At 39.6% G+C, this 22,285-nt stretch overlaps 1 protein-coding gene across 1 annotated transcript in view; it reads left to right on the top strand.

The window, feature by feature from the left end:
* LOC124596115 (AP-4 complex accessory subunit Tepsin-like) overlaps positions 1-22,013 on the top strand; it is a 102,521-nt gene extending 80,508 nt beyond the window's left edge. Inside the window, exons 8-9 of the mRNA XM_047135129.1 lie at positions 9,527-9,640; positions 21,633-22,013. Coding sequence (XP_046991085.1) covers positions 9,527-9,640; positions 21,633-21,909 — 391 coding nt within the window. The 3' untranslated portion in view covers positions 21,910-22,013. The remainder of the gene's footprint in view (positions 1-9,526; positions 9,641-21,632) is intronic.
* Positions 22,014-22,285: the final 272 nt, after the last annotated feature.

Below are 22,285 nucleotides of genomic sequence, written 5' to 3'. Positions count from 1 at the left end.
ACGTATGGAATGCAGCACATTGAGGTGGATGTGGGATTACATTGTACCTTGAAGTGTAATTTCACCGTGGCAGGCATAACCGAGCCTATAAGCAGAACCGATTTCTTAATGCATTATTGACTGCTGCTGGACGTCGCCAATGCCCGCATAATAAACAATGTCAAGGGACTATCTAACAATGGATTCCGATGTAGCATGGCATATATGACACGAAATCGATCCAGTTGAAGAGTGATGAGTATACCGTACTTCTGGACCTATTCCCGGCTAACATAAGGCCTCCTGGGGCCCCACAAAAGGTATGTCACCACACTGTACATTAAATCAATACTACCGCAGGCCCTCCAATTTCGTGTAGATCAAAGTGTCTTGCTCCTGACCTAAAGGCTGTTGCCAAGGAGGAATTTAATACAATGTTGAAGGAAGGCCTCATTCATCCATCTAGTGGGCCTTTGTCGTCACCCCACCATTTAGTGCCAAAAAAGTATGATGCATGGCGTCCTTGTGGTGATTATTGAGCCTTGAATGCTAAGACAATACCGGATCAGTACCCTGTTCGCATCTTGAAACATTATAATTACACATTATGTGGAAAAAAGGTGTTTAGCGTATTAGATTGTGCAAAGGCATATATACAGATTCCTGTTGCTGAAAGAAATATTCCGAAAATGGTCATTATAATGCCGTTTTGTCTGTTTATGCCTTTCAGATTGAAAAATGCTGCCCAAATGTGGCAGAGACTCATAGATTCCATTTTGCAAGGCTTTCAGTGTTGTTTTGCATATATTGATGATATACTCATCTTTTCAGTGATCCCAGAAGAACACAAACAGCACCTGATTGAGGTATTTAAATACCTTGACAAATACGGAGTAGTGTTGAACACCTCAGTGTGTGTTTTTGGCCAGACAGAGGTTACGTTTTTAGACCACCGGAGAAAGTAGAGGCTATATTGAGTATTCCACAGCCAGAAACTGCTAAAGAACTGCAACGATTCTTGAGAGTCCTTAATTTCTACTGAGATCACCTACACATGCAACAGAACACCAAGAGCCTCGTACCACAGCTTTAGCTGCTCCTAAGTTTAAAGACAAAACGCCAGTATTGTGGATAGAGTGGGTGAAAAACGTGTTTGAAGCGGCCATGAAAAATATAGCAGACGCAGCCCTTCTTGCGCATCCGGCTTTGGAAGCACCTCTCCTGTTTCTAGTAGACACTAGCCAGATGACAATCAGTTCTGCCTTGCAACAGTGTATAGATGGAGCCTGGCAGCCTCTCGCATTCTTTTCATGAAAGCTGTCTCCTGCACAGCAACAGTGGAGTGCACACAACTGTGAATTGTCAGTAATTAATGAGTCCATTAAACAGTTCTGTGAACAATTGGAGGCTAGAGTTTTTGTCGTTTTTACAGACTATAGATCCCTCACTTATGCCTTTCGGCAAAATAATGACAAGTGTTCTCCGAGACAATATAATCAACTGGAGTTCATCGCACAATTCACTACTGATGTATGGCATTTATTGGGAATTGACAATGTCATTGCAGACTGTCTATCACGGCTGAGAAGTATCACGAAGACTATAGATTTCACACAGCTAGCCCAAGCACGGGAGTCTGACCTGGAACTTCGAGATTGTTTGCAAGATGCCACATCTGGCCTTCAACTTCAGCCAGTGTTCCAGCTACAAACACAAAGCTATATTGTGAGGTTTCTACTGGGAAAACTTGCCCTACAGCGCTATGCAAGCAAGCCTTTGAAAGTCTACAATTATGTCACCCCAGTGTGAAGGCAACATTTAAACTAATAGTTGGCTGTTTTGTGTGGCCTGGAATAAAAAAAACACTGTTGCGCATGGGCTCGCTGCTGGGCCAGTGCACCAAGATTTCTGTGCCAGTGGGCAAATTTCCAGACACGACAGCACGTTTTTGCCATATTCATATTGATGTAGTAGGTCCGCTGCCCCCTTCAGAAGGGCAACGCTACCTACTGACAGTAATAGACCAATTCATGAGCTGGCCAGAGGCCATTCTGCTAGATAACATTTTTACTGAGACACTAGCCACTGCATTTGTGTCACATTGGAGCGCCCATTTTGGTTGTCTGCTTCATACAACTGCAAACAGAGGACAGCAGTTTGAATCTGACCTATTTGACTAACTAAGTAAATTTTGCAGTGCATTACATCACACAACAACTGCCAGTAACGGTGTGATTAAACACTGGCACCGATCACTTAAAGCTGCCTTAGTGTGTCATGAATCACAATGGACCTCTGCCTTACCATTGGTTTTGCTCAGCCTACGTAACATGTATACAACGGATCTAGACGCCTCACCTGCAAAAGTCCTCCGGCCTCCTGGTGAGTTCGTGGACCCACAATCAACTTCATTGGATGATGTTAATGCACCAGTATTTGTCACCCACCTCAGAGAAAGGCTGATGCAGATCTGACTGTGACAAGCATTGCGCCATGATACATCGCAAACTTTCGTGCCCCGAGAGTTATGATCCTGTACACACGTAATGTTGCAAGTAGAGGACGTCAAACCACCACTCACACTGCCCTATACCGGTCCGCTTTGTGTCATCATTAGAAGTGACAAAACATTTGATATCATAGTCAATGGCAAGATGAATACTGTTTCTATTGATAGAGTGAAACCAGCGTTCGTCCTACTAGACTCTCCACATTCACCTCTGCAATGCAATGAGGTGTAACCTCCACATGCCACTCAGTGACCTCCACCAGCAACATCACCAGCTCCAATTGAATGGCAAACATGTTCCAGACAACGGGTACACTTCCCAGCACACTTCAGGGACGTCACTTCTGGCTTAATCCAAGGACAGTGCTCTGCTTTCCCGAGGGGGGCTGGTGTAGCGACATTGGGCGTCAGCCAAAACAGATGTCAGTTAATCGGCTGATGGGCTGGCGCATGTCAACATAGTTCTCGCACTGACCACCAGGAGCGTTGTGAGACGCTTTCTCCATGCTCCATGAATTTAATAATTCACTTTGACTTTTTTAGTACTGCTGTTACTGTTTAGTATTCCTGTTACTGTTTTCCTCACTTAGTTACAAAAAAAAACTGGTAATATTCATTGCACTGGAAATGTTGATAATGTTTTTCCTGCTGTTATGTGATCTTAAAATAAACTTCTCGTCTAAATAAAGTGTTGAACAGAATTACACGTCGCATGTATATTATTCTCGCTGCGGGCAAGAACGCAATAATGAGATCGCAAGTGCAACACACAATAGTGTTTCTTCAAAATTTCATTCAGTAATTGAGAGACTTTGGAGGCAAGTGTATTTTTAGAATTAACAGTAGGCCTCAATGGAATATGAGGTTTATGGGTCTTAGGTTGAGTTCTCAGTCTTGAGGCTGTGGGATTCATTAAAATGCGTGTTTTTGCTTGTTTTTCTGTGAAGTGGAAACTGCATCTGGTAACCATTTTTCTGATATTGTTCTGCAATGACAGATACACAAAAGTAAGACAGCAAATGGCTACACTGTGAAAGAAGAGAAAATATTTGCCAGTATCTCATACCTGGAGCCCATTTCACAAAAATCGCTAACCTTTTCAAAAAAACAAATGTAATATTTGCATTCGTAACTACTAATAAGTTACGAAACTTAGCTGTCTATAACATAAAATCAAATACACAAAAATTCAACAACAGTAGAGTGTACTTTGCTGCAGTTTTCTGTGTACTACGTAGGGAAAACACGCAGAAACTTCAAAACCCGCTTTCAACAACATATAAATGCTTTCAGGCTCAACTACTTCAAAAAAATCAGTTATTGCACAACATATGTTGGAAACAAAACATATCATCAACAGTCAAGAAAACAATTTGATAGTACTACATAATGAAGCCAATGGTAACACCCTAAATCTGTTAGAACAACTGGAGATACACCTCCATAAAATAAAAAAACCACAATCTGTGTTAAATGGACAACCAGATTTCACAATTTCAGTAATTTTAAAGACCTATTCTAAAGTTATTCCCTGCATATGTCATTTGTTTAATAATTAGATCTCTGGCACTAAAAATAAATTCAGTTTTGATAACACCATGTACAACAACATCTGTGATGTATTTACTAACATGTGTATGCAATATGTCTTTTGAGTGAAGTGATATGAATGAAAAGAATGTATAATGGTGTTAAAAACACTTTTCTTGGATTATGTGGCAAGTTTACACTGTTCATTATTTCCACTATTTCACACGTGTTTTCCGCATTTGACTTACGAAATTCGTAACCTAACAACAAACCTTTTCATGACAGAAATAAGCATTTCACCTCATTCAAGAGCAATAATAAATCATATATTAAGACAAGTTACACCTGATGATGGAACCACAAGTTCTGAAAAGCATTGTGTATTTAACAAAACACGAAAATTTGTGACTGAAGACATTTTGTAATTCATACTTCCAGTGTGCTGAATACAATCACATTTGAAATTGCAATATATAGATACTTTTAGATACAGAAGTCAGTTAATTAACACATTTTGCATATTTTCATTCACCGCTGTTATATGGGATAATATTTTGGGGTAACTCATCATTTTGACAAAAAATATTTTCTTTGCATAAAAGACAGTAATTGGAATTTTTGGGGTTCACACATGTACGCCTTGCAGCTGTCTCTTTAAGAAGCTGGAAATGATAACTGCAACCTCTCAGTACATTTTTCAGCAATCCACTTGAGTTTGACAGTAAAAGAGACATTCTCAAGTACAACACCAAAAGGAAAAATAATTGTGTTTACTGTTAAACGATTCTAACTTTGGCACAGAAATGGGTAAAATGCAGCTATAAATCACATTAACAGACTAACCATAGAAATAAAGTGTCTGCCAGATGGCAGAAGTGTACCAAATGTAGATTTAAGATATTAACAACTCCTTGTATGGAAATTCGTGACTAGAAATTAAGTAGTCATATATACAGAAAGAAGCTTGTAAATATTCAGAATGTGCTGTATTTAAAAACAAATATATTTGCTACATTTTTGTTCAGTCAACATCATCTACATAACATTTAATGTGAATATGATTTGTGGAACATGTAATCAATATATATAATATTTATATTATAAAAGTAAGTGTACAGTTTGCATGCCACTAAAACTCAGAAACGAGTCCTGGTATGATCAGTGGAGCTACATGGTGTGGTAGCCCACTATCCCGTATCCATGAAGAAGGTTCATATTTTTACCTGAATGGCGTGCTGTTGAAGACATAAGAGCAGGCAAGTTTCGCCCTCTAGAAATTTCTAGAACATTCCAGAACATTTGAGAATATTCAAGAACATTTGAAAGTATTCCACAATATTCCAGAATGTTCCACACTGACCTGGGATGTTCTGGAACATTCGGGAATAGTAGGGAACATTTGAGAAGATCCGGAATGTTCGGGAACATTCCAGATCATTGTGGAACATTGCAGAACAATCTCAAAGGTTGTGGAATGTTCTGGAATATTGTGGATCATTCAAAGCCTTTTTGGTACGTTCTGGAATTCACCACTGGTGGAGCTACCCATTGGTATTTGGTATTGGGGTATATAAAGCAAGACCCATCATGGGTTCAAACCACAGTTTCTTATCAGTGACGAAAGGAGTAACCGAAAAACTAGTGCAGTGAGTGAATAAAAGTGAACAGTGAAGTGTGAGTAGTCAAATTGATATAGTTACTGAATATGGATCGAAAATAAAGTGTGCAAAGTGTACTTAGTGTATTTGTTAGTAAAAAGTTGATTTGATTTACATTTTAGACAGTGCCCAAGCATAAAAGAGAAGGAGATCTTGCCAGTTCTGAAGCAAAATGGCGAAAACAAAAAGAACAGCGAAAAAACTAAACAGGCAAAGAGCACGAAGCACATTTAAGTTGCCAACAAATAAGAATGAGCACTGTGAGAAGCAGATAAACCAAAGAGCAATGAAATGAATGGATTGAAGAGTCAAGAATTGCGACGCAATCTTATAATAAAAGAATGTGAACTCAAGCCAGCCATGAAAATATCGCCCTACTAGAAGCCCTGAAGAGGACAAGTAAACATGAGAACCTAACAACTGAAGCACTCTATTATGATCCAATGAAAGAGTGTAATAAACACAAACACGTTGTAATTGAAAAATGGATAATATCTGCCAATTTTGCAACAGGAAAAAACATCAGGATTCTGTTCTTTAATTACCACCACTGGAAGCACCTCTGCAGGAGTTGTTACATTACATGAACAGGAAAACCCATGAATCAAAACACTTTTTACAAAATTTAAAAGCATACAACACCTGCTTCCAAATGACTTCTTTAAGTGTCACTGTTATAGACGCTAATAGACATGAAATTGATTATGTTTTTTTTCCCAAACAATGACATATCTATCACAATATGGCATCTTTACTACCACTACTCAATGAAGACCATAAATTTCTGCAGGCATATTTCATCGGAAACAAAGAAACAGAAATTGATCAACAATGCACATATATCAGTGAATTGAGATGAGTAGTAGTTTCTAGATGTACAGAGGATCGTACACAAATATCATACAATCAACTGATTCAAAACAGCACTAGACCAAATGATTTCTGACGACTATAAAGTTATAATTCGAGCCAACGAAAGATCACCTAGAGAAGATGAATGTCGATTTAATGCACCTCAGATAGACGAAGTTGCCATCATAATTGTGGACTATGAAAACAAAGCCATGACATAATTGTACAATGAAGAACAGGTGCCCTTCAATACCCATTAATATTTCTACATGAAGAAGATGGATATCATTTTAATGTGAAACAAATCCAACCTGAAATTGGCATAGAAACAAAGATAAAAAAATCACTTCCAAGGAGTTCTTGCTTAACTCTTAATGATCAGAGACAATGACACATATAATCACATTCTTAACACTCACCATTCGTTCCAACACTTCCTGTTGGACATGTATACAAAAATATAAGTGGAACAGGTGCTTTACATGAGACTGAATCAGAAATGACAGAAAAATTTATGCTACTGGAACAATGACAATCTTACCCTCATCATACATAGGAAGTCTGAACACATGCATAAATACACTCAAGATGCCATGACCTACATAAGAAAATATGGATGACCTAACCTCTCCATAACATTCACATGCAACTCATCATGGCCATAAATCAAAGAACAACTAAGATACAGACAAGCGGTCGTGCATCAACAGTATATAATAGCCTGAGTTTTCTGACAAAAACAAATGAGATTTTTTGAAGTTGTCACAAAACACCACATCTTTGGAACCATTAGGTGCTGGATGTACACAATTGAATGGCAAAAACAAGGAGTGCCTCACTCACACAATTTCATATGGCTTCATGACAGAATTCATCCCATGGATATCGACAAAATCATCCAGGTTGAATTTCCCAATCTCCACAAGAAGCTCCGGAATTGGACAAAATAGTAGTGATAAACATAAGTCACGGACCAAGAAAGCCATTAAACCCCAATTTGCCATGTTTAAGTGAAGGAAAATGTCCAAAAAATAACCAAAAACACACTTGGACGACACACAAACCGGAGTTGACAGCTATCCCAAATACAGAAGATGATCACCCAAAAATGGTGGCTTCATAGCAAAATTATGAATATGAGGCTGTGAGAAACTGGAAATAGATAATCAACGGGTAGTACCATGTAACACACTACTTGCCAAAATATTCCAAGCACATGTAAACACAGAATACTGCAATTTGGTGAAATCCATCAAATATGTCTGTAAGTATGTGAACAAAGGCAGTGACATGGCAGTATTTCAAATAGTCAAAGACAGTGAATAACAAAACAGAAATGACAAGCTCCTCATGTAGCAAATGGAAAGATACATCAGCATTTTCGTTTTCTCATATAGAAATACAAACCAGCTGCGTACTGTCTAGCAGTACATTTGGAGAGTGGACAGAGAGTTTATGCTGCAAGAGACACTGCCAGAGAAATTGCAAGCAAACCACCTCAGAATGCAACATTAACAGCTTTTTACCAACTGTGCCAAGTGGATCCATTCACAAAACATTACCATATGTCAGCGTCCCTACTTGTTATACATGGAACACAAGAAGAAAAATCTTTCAATTATGAAAGCAAGGAATTCCAGTAGAAGTATACCCAGGAATCATAAAAACTGGTGCACTAGGCTGACTATACACTGTAGATGAACAATGCTGAATGTTTCTATCACCGGATATTGCCACATGAAATATGGGGACCAACAAGTTTCACAGATCCCAAGACTGTTGACTGTTACATATGCCAGACATACAGAGAAGCATGCTGATGCTTAGGACTATAGGAAAATGACAATCACTGAGAACTAAAACTACAAGAAGCCTCACTCACAGACTCAGCTGAAAAATGAGAGACTTATTCGCTGTAATTCTGACAACATGTAACCCATTGAATCCAACACAGCTATGGGACTCCTTCAAAGAGTGTATGAGTGACAACATACTGTATCAAATATGACAAGCTTATCCTGACCTGACTATTGAAATCAATAACGACATTTTCAGTGAAACACTCAGTCACCCAGAAGACAAATGTTTAGCAATAAACAACCAGACCTTAGTACAACTTGGGATGCAAGCACCATGAAATGATGCTGTCAGTGTGCTAATCTTCGAAATTACCGAGTAAAATAACTCCATCATCAACGAACTGCTTCAATACATTTCTCACAACAAACCACTCCTCAGTGACAATCAAAAGGAAATTTATGACATTATGATGGACCGGATCAACAACAACACTAGTGGAATTATGCACTTGGATGCACTAGGTGACACCGGGAAAATGTTTCTAATAAATCTATTGCTGGCAGAAATACATGTTAAACAATACTGACATTATCCGGCATTGCAACCACACTTATAGAAGGACGACGAACTGCCCGCTGCACCTGACAATTACCATTGAAATAGCTAAAGAACAATTTGCAATATGTAAAAGCTCTAGGGAATCTGTATGGGGTGAACTTCTAAACAAGGCTAAAATTATCTTCTGGGATGAATGCACAATGGCACATAAAAAATTGCTCAAAGCCATTGATAGAACATTACAAGACTTACGAAGAAACTCTGAAGTGATGGGAGGAGCTCTACTCATGTTGTCAGGAGATTTTTGATTAACACAGTTATCCCCAAGTCAACACCAGCAGACGAGATCAATGCATGCTTAAAAAATAGCATCCCTGGCCACACATACAAATACTGCCAGTACAGCAAGTCTCATACTTGCGTTTCTTATTTGTTTTGTGCAGAACTTCCATTCCAGTTTTTCCCCCTCACAATATCTCATCCAGTAATTCCTAGCATCCATTTCAAAAGACTCTTGCAAACTGTTACAATGTTATCTTTCCACTTTCACCCTTTTATCCATTTATATTAATTTTTCACTGAAGTAATATTTTTTTAGAATGGAAATACTTTTTTTTACAGAATTATTACTTATTTACAGGATAGAGTCACAAGAAAATAATGAATTTACTGTAGAAAAGCAGCTTGTAACAGAATATTGTAACGAATTAGGATCATTATATTCAGTGCGCAAACTCAATGACTTATGCAAGAGGTAAGTCATTTTTCTTTATCTATTAGAGTAATCACCATGTGTTTAAGTTTTACAATAACAGCAGTATTAGAGGTATCACCATGCGTTTAAGTTTTACAATAACAGCAGCAATAATATGGACAAAAATTTAAATCATTTTTTTGACTGTTTTGCATGTATTTATTGTCAGTCATCCACTGTTATGAATGATTGATTGAAACATAAAATAAATACAAAATCATGTACAGGATGACATTTATTGAACTATATGAAAAAAAAAAAAAAAAAAACATTAATTAGTTACAAACTACAGCATGCACACACTTTATTCAACATGTAAGTGTTGCTAGAGGTATTTGGATTTACGTTATGCTTGCCATCATTGGTGATGATGTGGTGCAGACAAATAGTACAATTCTGCATGACCCACTGAAGTGTTGGAACATCAGTGCTGTCTATGACATTCTGAGTGGTTGTTTCCAGCTCAGCAATGGTTTTGGGGCTATTGCTGTGTACCTTGTCTTTAATATAGTCCCAAAAAACAGAATCACATGTGTTCAGATCCGGAGAATACAGCGGCCAATCAAGGCACGTGCCAGTGACCTCTTTGTACTCCAGAGCCATATGTTGTACCAAAAGTGCTCCTCCAGGACATCAAACTCTCTCCTGCTTTGATGGAGTCTAGCTCCATCTTGCATGAACCACATCTTGTCAAAATCAGGATAATTGGGATGAAATCATCTTCCAAAACCTTCACACACCATTCTGTAGTTGCCGTGACATCAACGAATATCGTATCATTTATTCTGTGACTGGGAATTGCACACCACACAGGCATCAGTAGAGGGTGAAGAAGACTTCTCAATTGAGGAATGCGGATTCTCAGTCCCCCCAAATATGCCAATTTTGCTTATTGACGAACCCGTCCGAATGAAAGTGGGCTTCGTCACTAAACCAAGTCAAACCAAATGATACTAATTCCCATCCTGCCCCACGGCCAACCATGCAGTTTGAACGTCCTAACTCAAACTGTTCAGAAGTTATGACGATTTTATTTCATATAGTTCAATAATTGTCAACCTGTATTATGTGGCAGATTTATTTTTTAAAAAGAACTTAAAATTTTGTCATTATTAAAGATAACTAAAATGAGATCAGTAAGTTGGAGCATGTGGAAGTTCTCACAGAACAGCACACTTTTAATAGCAGCCACTAAGCTGTAAAACATTGCATAATGTGAATATAATAGCCCATGGGGCCTCTAGCCACTGTGTTAAATGGTGCAAAACAATTGATAATGTTTTCACTGTGAATATTTTAAATTAACTTCGGAGTGAAACCAATCAATAGAAGGGCTACTGTGCAACAATTGGTGCTGGACAACAGGAACATCTGGTGAAGGTTGAAGAATCTTACCATCCATATCACCTCAAAATGGGGTACAGAACTCACTATCCCCACACATGTGCTCACTGCCAGTGTCAGGACCCGGAGATTAGTGTGCGTGCAGGAACACCACAATTGGTTGCAGCACATGTAGATGCAGGCCGGTGATAGCTATGAGTATGTAGCCAAGAGAGCATTATCAGGCAGGTAGTAGAGGTGTCCTCATCTGGGAGATGTTTATATGGGATGAAATGGGACTCCTGATACATCTGCCAGCATCTCTCACATGCAAACAATACAGGAACATGTTTTATGCTTATACACATCTAATTTGATATTCAAGACTGCTATAAATGGGTTAGTATGTATTCAAAATACTAGCCTTTTCCCTGCATCTTTGCCCAAACGTGCATATCTCACGTATATTACATGCAGTTTCTCCTCCACCCCCTCTCAGTTCACCATCTCCTCCCCCCACTTCCTTTGTCCTTGTGTCCTCCCTACTCTCTGTCCTCCTGTACCCCCCTTTCTCTGCCCATCTCCCCTCTCACAGTCTATCTCCTCTTCCTCTCATATCTTTCCATATCCTCCTCCCTCTCTCTGTCTGGCCTGGCCTCCTCTCCCTCTCCTCCCCCCCCCCCCCCCCTGCCCTTTTTCTCTGTGAATGCCTTTTTTTCTTCACCCCAGTGTGATGCAAATTTTTGCATGTCAGTGGTTTGTGTACATTGTCACCTGTGCCTGGCAGTACAAAAATGTGCACAGCTTTAGGTGTGAATGACATTTGTATTGTTACAGTGATGTTGTATTGGTACAGTGATGATGGTGGCTGTAATTTTGATTTTATAGTTGAGAGTGCTTCACAGTTAAAAGCTGTCTGAAGTGTGAGGACTTCCCTTACACTGTATTCATTAGTAGGCTGTCTATCTGTCCACCTCCTCCTCCTCCCCCCCCCCCTCCTCCTCTATCTGCTCACCTCCTCCACCCCCTCTTCTCTCTCTATCCATCTCCTTCTGCCACCCTCTTTGCCTGCCCAGCTTTCCGTCCCTCTCTCCATCTCCACCTCATCCTCATCCTCATCCTCCAACCTCTGTCCATCCATTTCACCTCCCCCCCCTATCTCTCTCTCTCTCTCTCTCTCTCTCTCTCTCTCTCTCTCCCTCTCCCTCTCCCTCTCCCTCTCTCTCTCTCTCTCTCATCTCCATTCCCCTATTCCTGCCCATCTCATCCACCCTGTCTCTATGTCTGTTTCATCCTCGCCTCTCTCTGTCCATCTCCTCACCTCCTCCTCCTCCTCCTCCTCCTCCTCCTCCTTCCCCCCATCCACCCTCTCACAGTCAATCTTCTCTCCCCTCTCACTATCCATCTTCTCCTCCTCCCCTCTCTTTGCTTAGTCATGCCCACCTGCAAATGTAGCCCCAGCAATGCATGCCAAGACTACCTGCACAACACACCTGTCATGCAGGGCAGTCACATGACAGTGGATCGAAAAACTTTTCTCCCATATCTTCCCAGTCTGTTAGTACCTTATTGTGAGAATGATAAATTGTTACTCAATGATGAAGGTAAGATTGATACAGCATTTTGGCATTATTATCTTTAGTGTCTAAATAACTCCTTCTGCTTTGTATACAGTGGTTATTAGAGAGAGGAAGCTAATGTGGAGGGGTAGGAAAACAATGTATCATAAAAAAGAGGAGATGGTTATGGTTCAGATAGCGATCTATAAGGAAGGAGATAGGCTGCTACTGGCTTGTACAGGAACTCAGAGGAGAGAAGAAATAAGACTAAGGGGCACGAACTGTAAACTGATTAATGAAAGAAAGAAAATAAATACAATGTTAACTACAAAATGTGTGGGAGAGGAGCTAAAAGAGGTCAACAGCAGCCATTAGGTTACTAAAGAGGTTTCGTGTAAAGAAGACAGTGTTCGTATACACAGCCTTGCATGACTTTTTATGAAGGAGTCAGTAATATTTGTGTGTTGTATCATTGTTTACAACTCCTGCACATTTGTTGCTGGATTTACTGGAAGTACTTTAGTTTCATGGAAATAGTTTCTCTATTTTGTGTTTATAGTGTACAGTAAGTTTACTTTCAGGACATTTCTTTGATGAAAATGCATGAATAGCAGAAAATATGTGTGTGGGCCCAACATTGTAAGCCATTTAACAAATTTATGAACAGTGCAGATTGTTCACCATTATCACTTAACACTGATCATTGAGAAGGAGCAAACTAAAAATATGGATACAATTTTTTCAGGTTTAAATGTTGAGATGAGCCTGCAGTCAACACCCACTAGTCACCTCTAAACATTAGAAATTGAATTTCCATCATCCCCGTCGACACATTTCCCAAGTTCATTTATATTATCATACACTTATTCAGCTGTGTATCATCTGCATTTGTGGTCAATGTGTATAATTGCAATGTCTGCTGGTTGTCCATTCAATTTCAGTCATTGTTATTTCAGTTCCCTCACAGATAACCATTTACACTATTGAACAAGAAAGTAAAATCTCTTTACAAGAAAGGGCAAAATCTACTGGATATCCATTTAGTTTCACAGTCAATGTTTTTTCAGTTCCCCACAGATACTCATTTGCTCTATCGAGCAGTAGACAGTCCAGGTTGGAATGGTTGGAATACCAACAGTTATGGAAAGGATAGATTGCTGTTACACACACACACACACACACACACACACACACATGACTGCTGTATCTGTGGCCGCTCAGTCCAGCGAAAGATAGCAGTGGTGCATAAAGTGGGCTTGCTTCTGTGAAAGTGTGTGTGTGTGTGTGTGTGTGTGTGTGTGTGTGTGTTTCTCTTTTCTGACAAAGGCTTTGACCAGAAACTTAATGTTTATAGTCTTTCTGTTGTGCCTGTCTGCAACTCAAAATGTCATCTTTATGTTTACTCAATTGCATATTCCCCATTCCTGCTCTACCATTTTCTGGTCCAGTATGAAAAACCTATGATCTCCACTCCAAAAATCATTCTCTTCTGTCCATCACATATCAGTGATTCCTAAAATATGTATTTACACCCATTCCACTTCCACCTGTACATTTTCTAATTTTCCAGATTTACTTACAGACCAGTTCACAGTAATGCAGCCATTAAATGTATCCTGTTCATGCATGCAGGTAGTACCACAGTTGTCATTCCAATCTCTTTGATTTCCACCAAATGTAATTACTGGAGGAATTGTTCCTTTTGTTCAGCTTGAAACTTATCTGCATATGAGCCCCAAAAGAGTGTGCCACTGCTGCTTCCACTGTTGAGTTGCATTGGTGATTTCCTAGGCCCATTTGCCTCTCTGTTGCAGTCAACACGGTAAATCTGCCAAGAGGTCCTTATAAAGTACCGGTACTACCAACTAGGTCAACTGAACAAAGTTTTTAAGGTAGTGTTACTACTAGTAACCTCGTTCACCTGATATCGAGCCTTCGGTAGCTGCACTGGCATATGGTGTTGATGATCTTGCTGTTGTGAATGTATCTCACAGAATTATGTGACATGAAATATCCCCCAATGTGGTAATGAATTTTAAATTTTTTCACTTTTACTTATAATCAATATTCATGGTCTGATGATCAGATTTGTCACAATTAATAATCATTAAGTGTACATACCAGGTTGTCAGTTACTGTAATGGACACTATGTTAAACATTTATCTTCTGGCAGATTAGCACAATAATTGTTACTATTCAGTCCTGTAATATATAGATTGATGACCCAGTACAGAATGTTTTACATATGTAGTCTCATACAGTAACTGCACAGTTTACTGGCACAGTAGTCTTCTTGGCTTTTATCAAAAAAGGAATGGTAAGTTCCAAATAAATGATAACAACACAGTGGTGTTGATAGTATAGATATTGGGCATTAACTCACATCTTATGTAGACATGTTTGAGATTAAAAAAGAAAATTTGTTGTCGCATTTTAAATATTAACATAAAATTGAGGAGCACACAATTACAATAGGAGGAACAGCAAATCTGTTTTAACTGTGAGCTATATAACTAGTGAAAAGGCAAATTTATAGGCATCATTTTATGAAAATGATTTCTATTTACTCAACAGTTCCCAGAGTGTACTAAAAAGTTTCTAGAACATTAAATTTTCCAAATTAACCAATCAACAAACTAACAAGATATTCTAATGAAAGTTGGCAATTATGGAATCAGAAGAATGTGGGCCACAATACTGTGGTACTGAATTTTGGAAATAATCAATATTTAAGAGATTGGAGCTTTCTGGCACATTTCAGATAGGAAGATTTTGCAAAAAGTAAAATGTTTGTGGAGAGGAGTAGGATGACAGATTTCAAATGAACGGTTTCAATTTAGAAACAAAAAGCTATTTGCTCACTGAAAATTTCACATCCACTTAATTTTGTGTGAATCTAAATCCTGGATATTTCTTTAGGAAGAATATTTCCAAGTGAACTGACTAATATTATCATCAGTAATTGAGAAACTGTACAGTGAATAATAAAGTTCAGTGAAATAAAGCGTGAATAAGAAATTAGCTATTTTGTGTGAATTGTATGTGTGCTGTTAACAAAGCTATCAAGTAAAGGAAAAAAATTACATTGATGTCAGGAGTGGTATATCACAACAAGTATGATAGTCCTACCTGCTATGTTACGTACTCCATCACACACCCTTTATCCTGGCATGTGGCCTGGTTTCCAAAGAGAGAGAGCACAGATTGGCTGCATCTCAGGAAATCTTTACTGTGATAATGAAAGTGCAGTTCTTTGATCCAAAAAACAGAAAATTATCAGACTTAAATATCCTAAATTCTCAAAAGACTTGATATTGATAGTTAAATTATTGAAGCATACTTTAAAAAATTATTCAGCATTTCTTCTGGTCCTCACTTCTCTAATTTTTCCCTGTATTTTGGCTTGCTTTCATTTTGTACTAAGATTTCTGCCTTGCCTTGTACTGCTGCATCTGATGTAATACTAGAACCTGAATGAGCTTTCTCTTTAGATGTTCGATAGTCACCTTTCCAACAACTTTTCCCCTGTTCTGCATGGAACAATCTCCTGTTTGCAAAAAGCAAGCATCTATTGTCACCTTTGTCTATGCCTGCCTCCACTACGATGTGGTTAATATTCATGAGGGTGGTAAAAATCATGAGACACAATACACACATATACAGATGGCAGTAGTATCACATAAGAAAGGTATAAAAGTATAGTCCATTGGCAGAGCTGTCGTTTCTACTCAGGTGGTCACATGAAAAGGTTTCTGAAGTGATTATGGCTGCATGTAGCGAATTAACAGACTTTGAATGTGGAATAGTTGGAACTACTCAATATTCCACAATCCACAGTGTTAAGAGTGTGCCGAGAATACCACATTTCAGATTCCACCAATCCTTAGCCCTCACTAACATAGTCCTGCAAAACCATATAAACCAAGCCCAAACCTCCTTGAAATACCTTCTCCCCATCCGTAAAATTCTCTTGCTGTGCAATCCTAAATTCCCGGAACCCATAACACACTTTGAAAATCTTGCCTTCCAGGAACTAGAGCAACATATGCAATGCCACCTCAAAAAACTCTCCACCCTGCTCACTTCCTACTCCCACTTTGGCGTACCATTGTTCACCACCTTTGCAACAACCTCCAAATCTCCCCTATGTCCCCTCATATCTGACAAGCCCTGTCTCGCAGACATACCACGTTTACCCCACCCTCCAACACTCCCTCCCACCACCACACAGAATCCAGAACCTAAACAGACCCGAAACACAGTCATGAACCTTTCCTCCAGAAGCCTTAGCCCCACAGAAATATCGGTCCTTTCCAAAGGCCTCACCTTCTGCCCTACTCCCAAATTTAATCATGTTGGAGTTATTAAAGACCTTCTGTCCTTCTCCTGTTCACCACAGTGGAAACTCTTTTCAACACCAACTCTACCAGTCAGACTCAACCAAAGACCAATGTTGAACCCTACCTGACTCAGTTTACTTCTCCACCCAACTGTGATCCACTCCCATTGCCCCCAAATCACTCCTTGTTAACTTTCCAGAATTTCTTAACCTGGAATCTTGCCTCACCATCACTCCCCAAATCCCTCAACATGCAAACTAACCTTACATCCGCAAAAAGAACCACAGTCCATCATCTAGAAACTGACCCCAACCTTATGATCCTATCTACGGAAAAGGCTCTACTACTGTTGTTTTGACCCACAAGAATTACCTGGTAAAAGGACTCCACCAGCTGTCAGATACTTCCACCTACAACCTTTGTCTCAGTGACCCCATTCCAGAAATCCAGCAGGATCTCCAGATTCTCCTCATAGCCTTAGGCCTACCCCAGAACCTCTCCCCTGAGCCCATCTCTCTGTCATCCCTACCACTCCGTGCACTCCTACCTTTTACATGCTTCCTAAAGTCCATAAACCCGACCACCCAGGACGCCCCATTGTGGCTGGTTACTGTGTCCCCACTAAGAGAATCTCTGCTCTCATAGACCAACACCTTCAGCCTATTACCTGAACCTATCCTCCTATATAAAAGATACCAACCATTTCCTCCCACCGATCATCCACAGTTCATGACGCTTTACCATATGGTGCCATGCTCGTCACTGTAGATGTCACCTCCCTGTACACTAACATCCCTAATGCCCATGGCGTTACCACTGTTGAACACTATCTTTCCCAGCACCCGACGGATTCCAAACCAATAATCTCCTTCCTAGTCGCCATGACCAACTATAGCCTCACCCACAATTACTTCTCCTTTGGAGGCATTACCTACAAACAAATCTGGGGTGTGGCTATGGGCACTCGCATGGCACCATCCTACGCCAACCTATTCATGGGCCATCAGTATCCTAAACTACTCTCCTGGTTTAGATTCATTGATAACATCTTTGCGATCTGGATCGAGGGTGAGGACATCCTGTCCTCATTCCTCCAGAACTTCAACAGCTTCTTCTCCATTTACTTTACCTGGACCAACTCAGCCCAACAAAGCAATTTCCTAGATGTTGACCTCTACCTTAAAATGGCTATGTCAGTACCTCTGTCCATATCAAACCTAGTAACCACATGCAATACCTCCATTTCGACAGATGCCACACATTCCATACTAAGAAGTCACTTCCATACATCCTAGCTACCTGTGGACGTCGCATCTGCAGTGACAAGCAGTACCTCTCCAAATATACCAAGGGTATCACTGACCTTAATTATTCTCCCAACATTGTACAAAAACAAATCTCCCATGCCTTATCTTTCCAGCCTCCCACAACCTCCCAAAGTCTCACCGTCTGGCCACAGAGGAGCATTACCCTCAAAGCTCAGTACCACCCAGGACTGAAGCAACCAAATCACATTCTCTGCCAGGGTTTCAACTACCTCTCGTCATGCCCTGCAATGAGAAATATCCTGCCCACTATCCTTCACACCCCTCCCACAGTGGTATTCTGCTGTCTACCAAACCTACACAATATACTCGTCCATCCCTACACAACCCCTGCTCTCAATCCCTTACCTCATGGCTCATATCCCTGTAACAGACCAAGATGCAAGATCCTCCCACCTACTCCAGTCCGATCACAAACATCACCCATCCCATCAAAGGCAGGACAACTACTGTGTTGCATCTTATGTGGGCTCAACAACCAATAAGCTGTCTGTCCACATGAATGGCCACTGACAAACTGTGGCCAAGAAACAAGTGGACCACCCTGTTGCTGAGCACATTGCCCAACACATCATCTTTCATTTCAATAACTGCTTCACAGGCTGTGCAATTTGGATCCTTCCCACCAACACCAGCTTTCCTGAATTGTGCAGGTGGGAATTCTCCCTGCAACACATCCTACTATGTTCCCATAACCCTTCCTGGCCTCAACTGTCATTAGTCATTTTCTCACCCATCCAGCCCCTTCCCTGTTCCCATTCCAGCACTACACAGCTCTCATTCCACCTACACACCTTGTCTTTTTACTTCTCTACTTTTCCACTAACCCCCGCCCCCAACCTCTCCCCTGCCTTCTGTCTAACCTTCTGACTGCACCTAGCTGCCCTACCGTCTCTCCACACCATCCTTGCACACTCCTCGGTACTGACTCCACCCCACCCCGCTATCCCTTCCCCTCCCCATCCCAGCCTCCTCCTTACCCTTGCACAGTTGCCACTCCCATCATGCACTGCTGCTGTTGCTCGCAGTGTAGCTTCAGCTGTCAGAGGCTACAGTCACATTTGTGAGAGTTGTGTGTGTGTGTGTGTGTGTGTGTGTTGTCTATTTTTGACAAAGGTCTTGTTGGTGAAAGCTTATGTTGTGACAGTTTTTTTGTTATGCCTATCTGCAACTCAGCATCTCTGCTGTATAGTGAGTAGCAACTTTCCTTTTCATAAGCTGTATAAATGGTACTTAGATCAGAGGTGGTTGCATTAAAGGAAAAGATCCACATGTTTCTGATAGCTGCCGACGTCCTTCGCCTTTAGCCATTATGTACCAATGGATGAGTGTTGCAATATAGGACTTATTAATAAAACAATGGGAAATCCAGGATGGAGTAATGACAGTTTTGTGAAACGAATAGATTGCTACTCACCATATAGTGGAGACATTGAGTCGCAGACAGGCACAACCGAAAGACTACCGAACACATAAGCTTTCGGTCAGGAGGCCTTCTTCTAAAATGAACAACATACACACCTAAAACTGTGTGTGTAGCTGTCTATTCATCTTGCATTAGTCATTATTCTGATGGTTAACTTTTGCTGTCTGAAGATTTAATTGCATCACCCAGTTAACTTCATATTCTTATGGCATAGCATTGAAATATGAGAAATGTGATTACTTTAAGAAGTCAATCAACTGAGATTAGTTCTTCATGTCCAGGACCAAACTAAAGTAAGATGTGACAGAGAAAAAGATAAGCAATTGGTGAAGTAGCTGGAAGGAGTGTGTGACAAAATACCAGTCTCCTATAGTGTTGAAATTTTGTGTTGGCAATCTTTTAGTTTGGCCTTGCTGTAAGAAAATCAAATTATGGTGGTGACTGGGGCTAAATTGTTCAAGAATCTGGTACACTAACATGAAAGAAGATTTCTGTTTTGCTTTTTGAAGTCCAAGGAGATATCGTGTATGGAAATTCATTTGGTGATTCGTGTTAGAATGAAATGAAGACTAGGAGTCCAGAATTGTGCCGTGTCACTGCTTATTGATTACTTGTCACAGCAGGTGCATTCATGCCAGACGTAAAGGAGAAGAGTAGCCTCCTCCTCCTCCTCCCCCCTTTTTTCTTTCTTTTTTAGTAGTTGTAATAATGATGGATTTCAGAATGAAGACTGAATTTTATGTTTATGAAGATTCTTCAAGCTTTGGAGAAAATACATGTGGCTTTAATGAAATACACTAACAGCCCTTGAGAAACAGGGAATTGATTCAACAGATGGTATCATACTGGAGAATATATATATGTCAGTGTTTCCATTAGATTTCCGCAGGGCTGAGAAAAATTCAGAATTTAAATAGGAGCCAGATAAGGAGGGTGAATACCACCACATCTATTCTCAGTCATGGAGGATCTCTATACAGAGATACCAAAGAAGGAATATGTGTTAAATAACCGCCTTCATTTTGCTTATGACATTATACTGTCCAACATGTTATAGAAGACATTAAAATGGCAAGTTTGAAAAGAAAAAGGCCTGGAAAGAACTATAATAAGATTAAAGTAATGTACAATGAACACATTGACAAGTAAATTATACATGTAAATAGCGAATTCATAGAACTAATTCATGAGTTTTGTACTTAGGGTAGTTGAAGACAATGACCAGATGGACAGCGAAAGAAATATGCAAAAGAACGTACAGAAAGATAGTCTGGTATGCATGTGATAAACTGAATAGGGTTTTTAAAATTAAGCTTTCAGTGAGTCTGAAAAGAAAAGCTTACAATCAATGTATATTATCATTTCTGACTGTGGCAGTGAGGCACAGGCTTTTAACTGAAATCCATTCAAAAACTAAGGGTTTTTCAGCAAGCAATGGAGAGATGCATGTGGAGATTACTAGGAGAGACAGGAAAACCAAAAATGAGTAAGAGAACAGACTGTTGTAGAAAACGTAATTCAGACTGTAATGAAAATGAGGTGGAGGTGGGAAGGATATGTATATGGACTAATGCATAGTTTGATACGTTATGAAGCAAGTTAGTGCTGGGTGGAAAACTGATGATTTATCAGGAATACATCAACTCTCAGTGGCTGCTTGACATCAGAATGTGAGATTACTCTTTTCACCTTTTGGGCTGCTGACATTCCAGTATTTTCTGTTTCACCAAAAAGCTGGAAAGAGGAGTTCGGTATTTTTTGATGGCATGTGAAAAGTCCAGACTGATTTGTTACATTAGTGGCAAACATCACTTGTTCATATCGGTAATCCATAAGCTCTACTTAACAGCCATTTTGAAATCCCACTCTGTCTTGTGACTGTGTATCCGGTACATTCAACCCAGATTCCAATAGTCTGCAACTTTAAATGCTCTGTAAATAATTTAGGAATAAAGGAGACAACTTACCAAATAGTGGAACTGTTGAATGAAAACAAAAATGACTTCTGCTCTTTCCAGATGCTGTGCATTGAACTGTGTGGACGTAATAAGAGCAGCAAGAGATGTCCTGGAAACTTCATTATCTGTCCATAAATACAGTGAAAAGCAAATATTGCCTGCTCTTCTGATTGTCGAATGGTTTTTGAGAACAGATATAGTGCCAATATCGTACTTCACACAGCTGATTTCACCGAAACTTAGTGATATATTGAAGACAGAACCAAAGACTGAGTCAGTAATTAAAAATAAAGCAAAAAAATTAAAGCTAATTATTGAAAAGTTACAGTCAATATAACTATAAAATTGTTTGAAGGGAACATATTTTTGTGATTCTGCATGGACAGTTCTATTTTTTTGTACCTGAAATGTCAGTGAAATAAATAGCATAGTGGTGGCAAATGTGATACAAATTCTGCAGTGCATCCTTTTCATTTCTCTAGTAATAAATTCACTCACTTTGTTTAACGCTTTCATGCACAGGGGTATGAGACAAATTTTGGCCCTTTTGCACAAGACTTTTATTTGTTGAACAAATTTATAAAAATTTGGTTAAAAGTTATATAATTACATTAGAATAAAAACATTAGTAGACATTATGATGTATTTCAAAAGAGTCTTTCGAAAACAATGGTGGTACATTATGTGTACCACCACTCTTGAAGTAACATTGC

Source organism: Schistocerca americana, chromosome 2 (assembly GCF_021461395.2).
Source record: "Schistocerca americana isolate TAMUIC-IGC-003095 chromosome 2, iqSchAmer2.1, whole genome shotgun sequence".
Classification (NCBI taxonomy): domain Eukaryota; kingdom Metazoa; phylum Arthropoda; class Insecta; order Orthoptera; family Acrididae; genus Schistocerca; species Schistocerca americana.
This window is presented reverse-complemented; position numbering and strand designations above follow the sequence as displayed.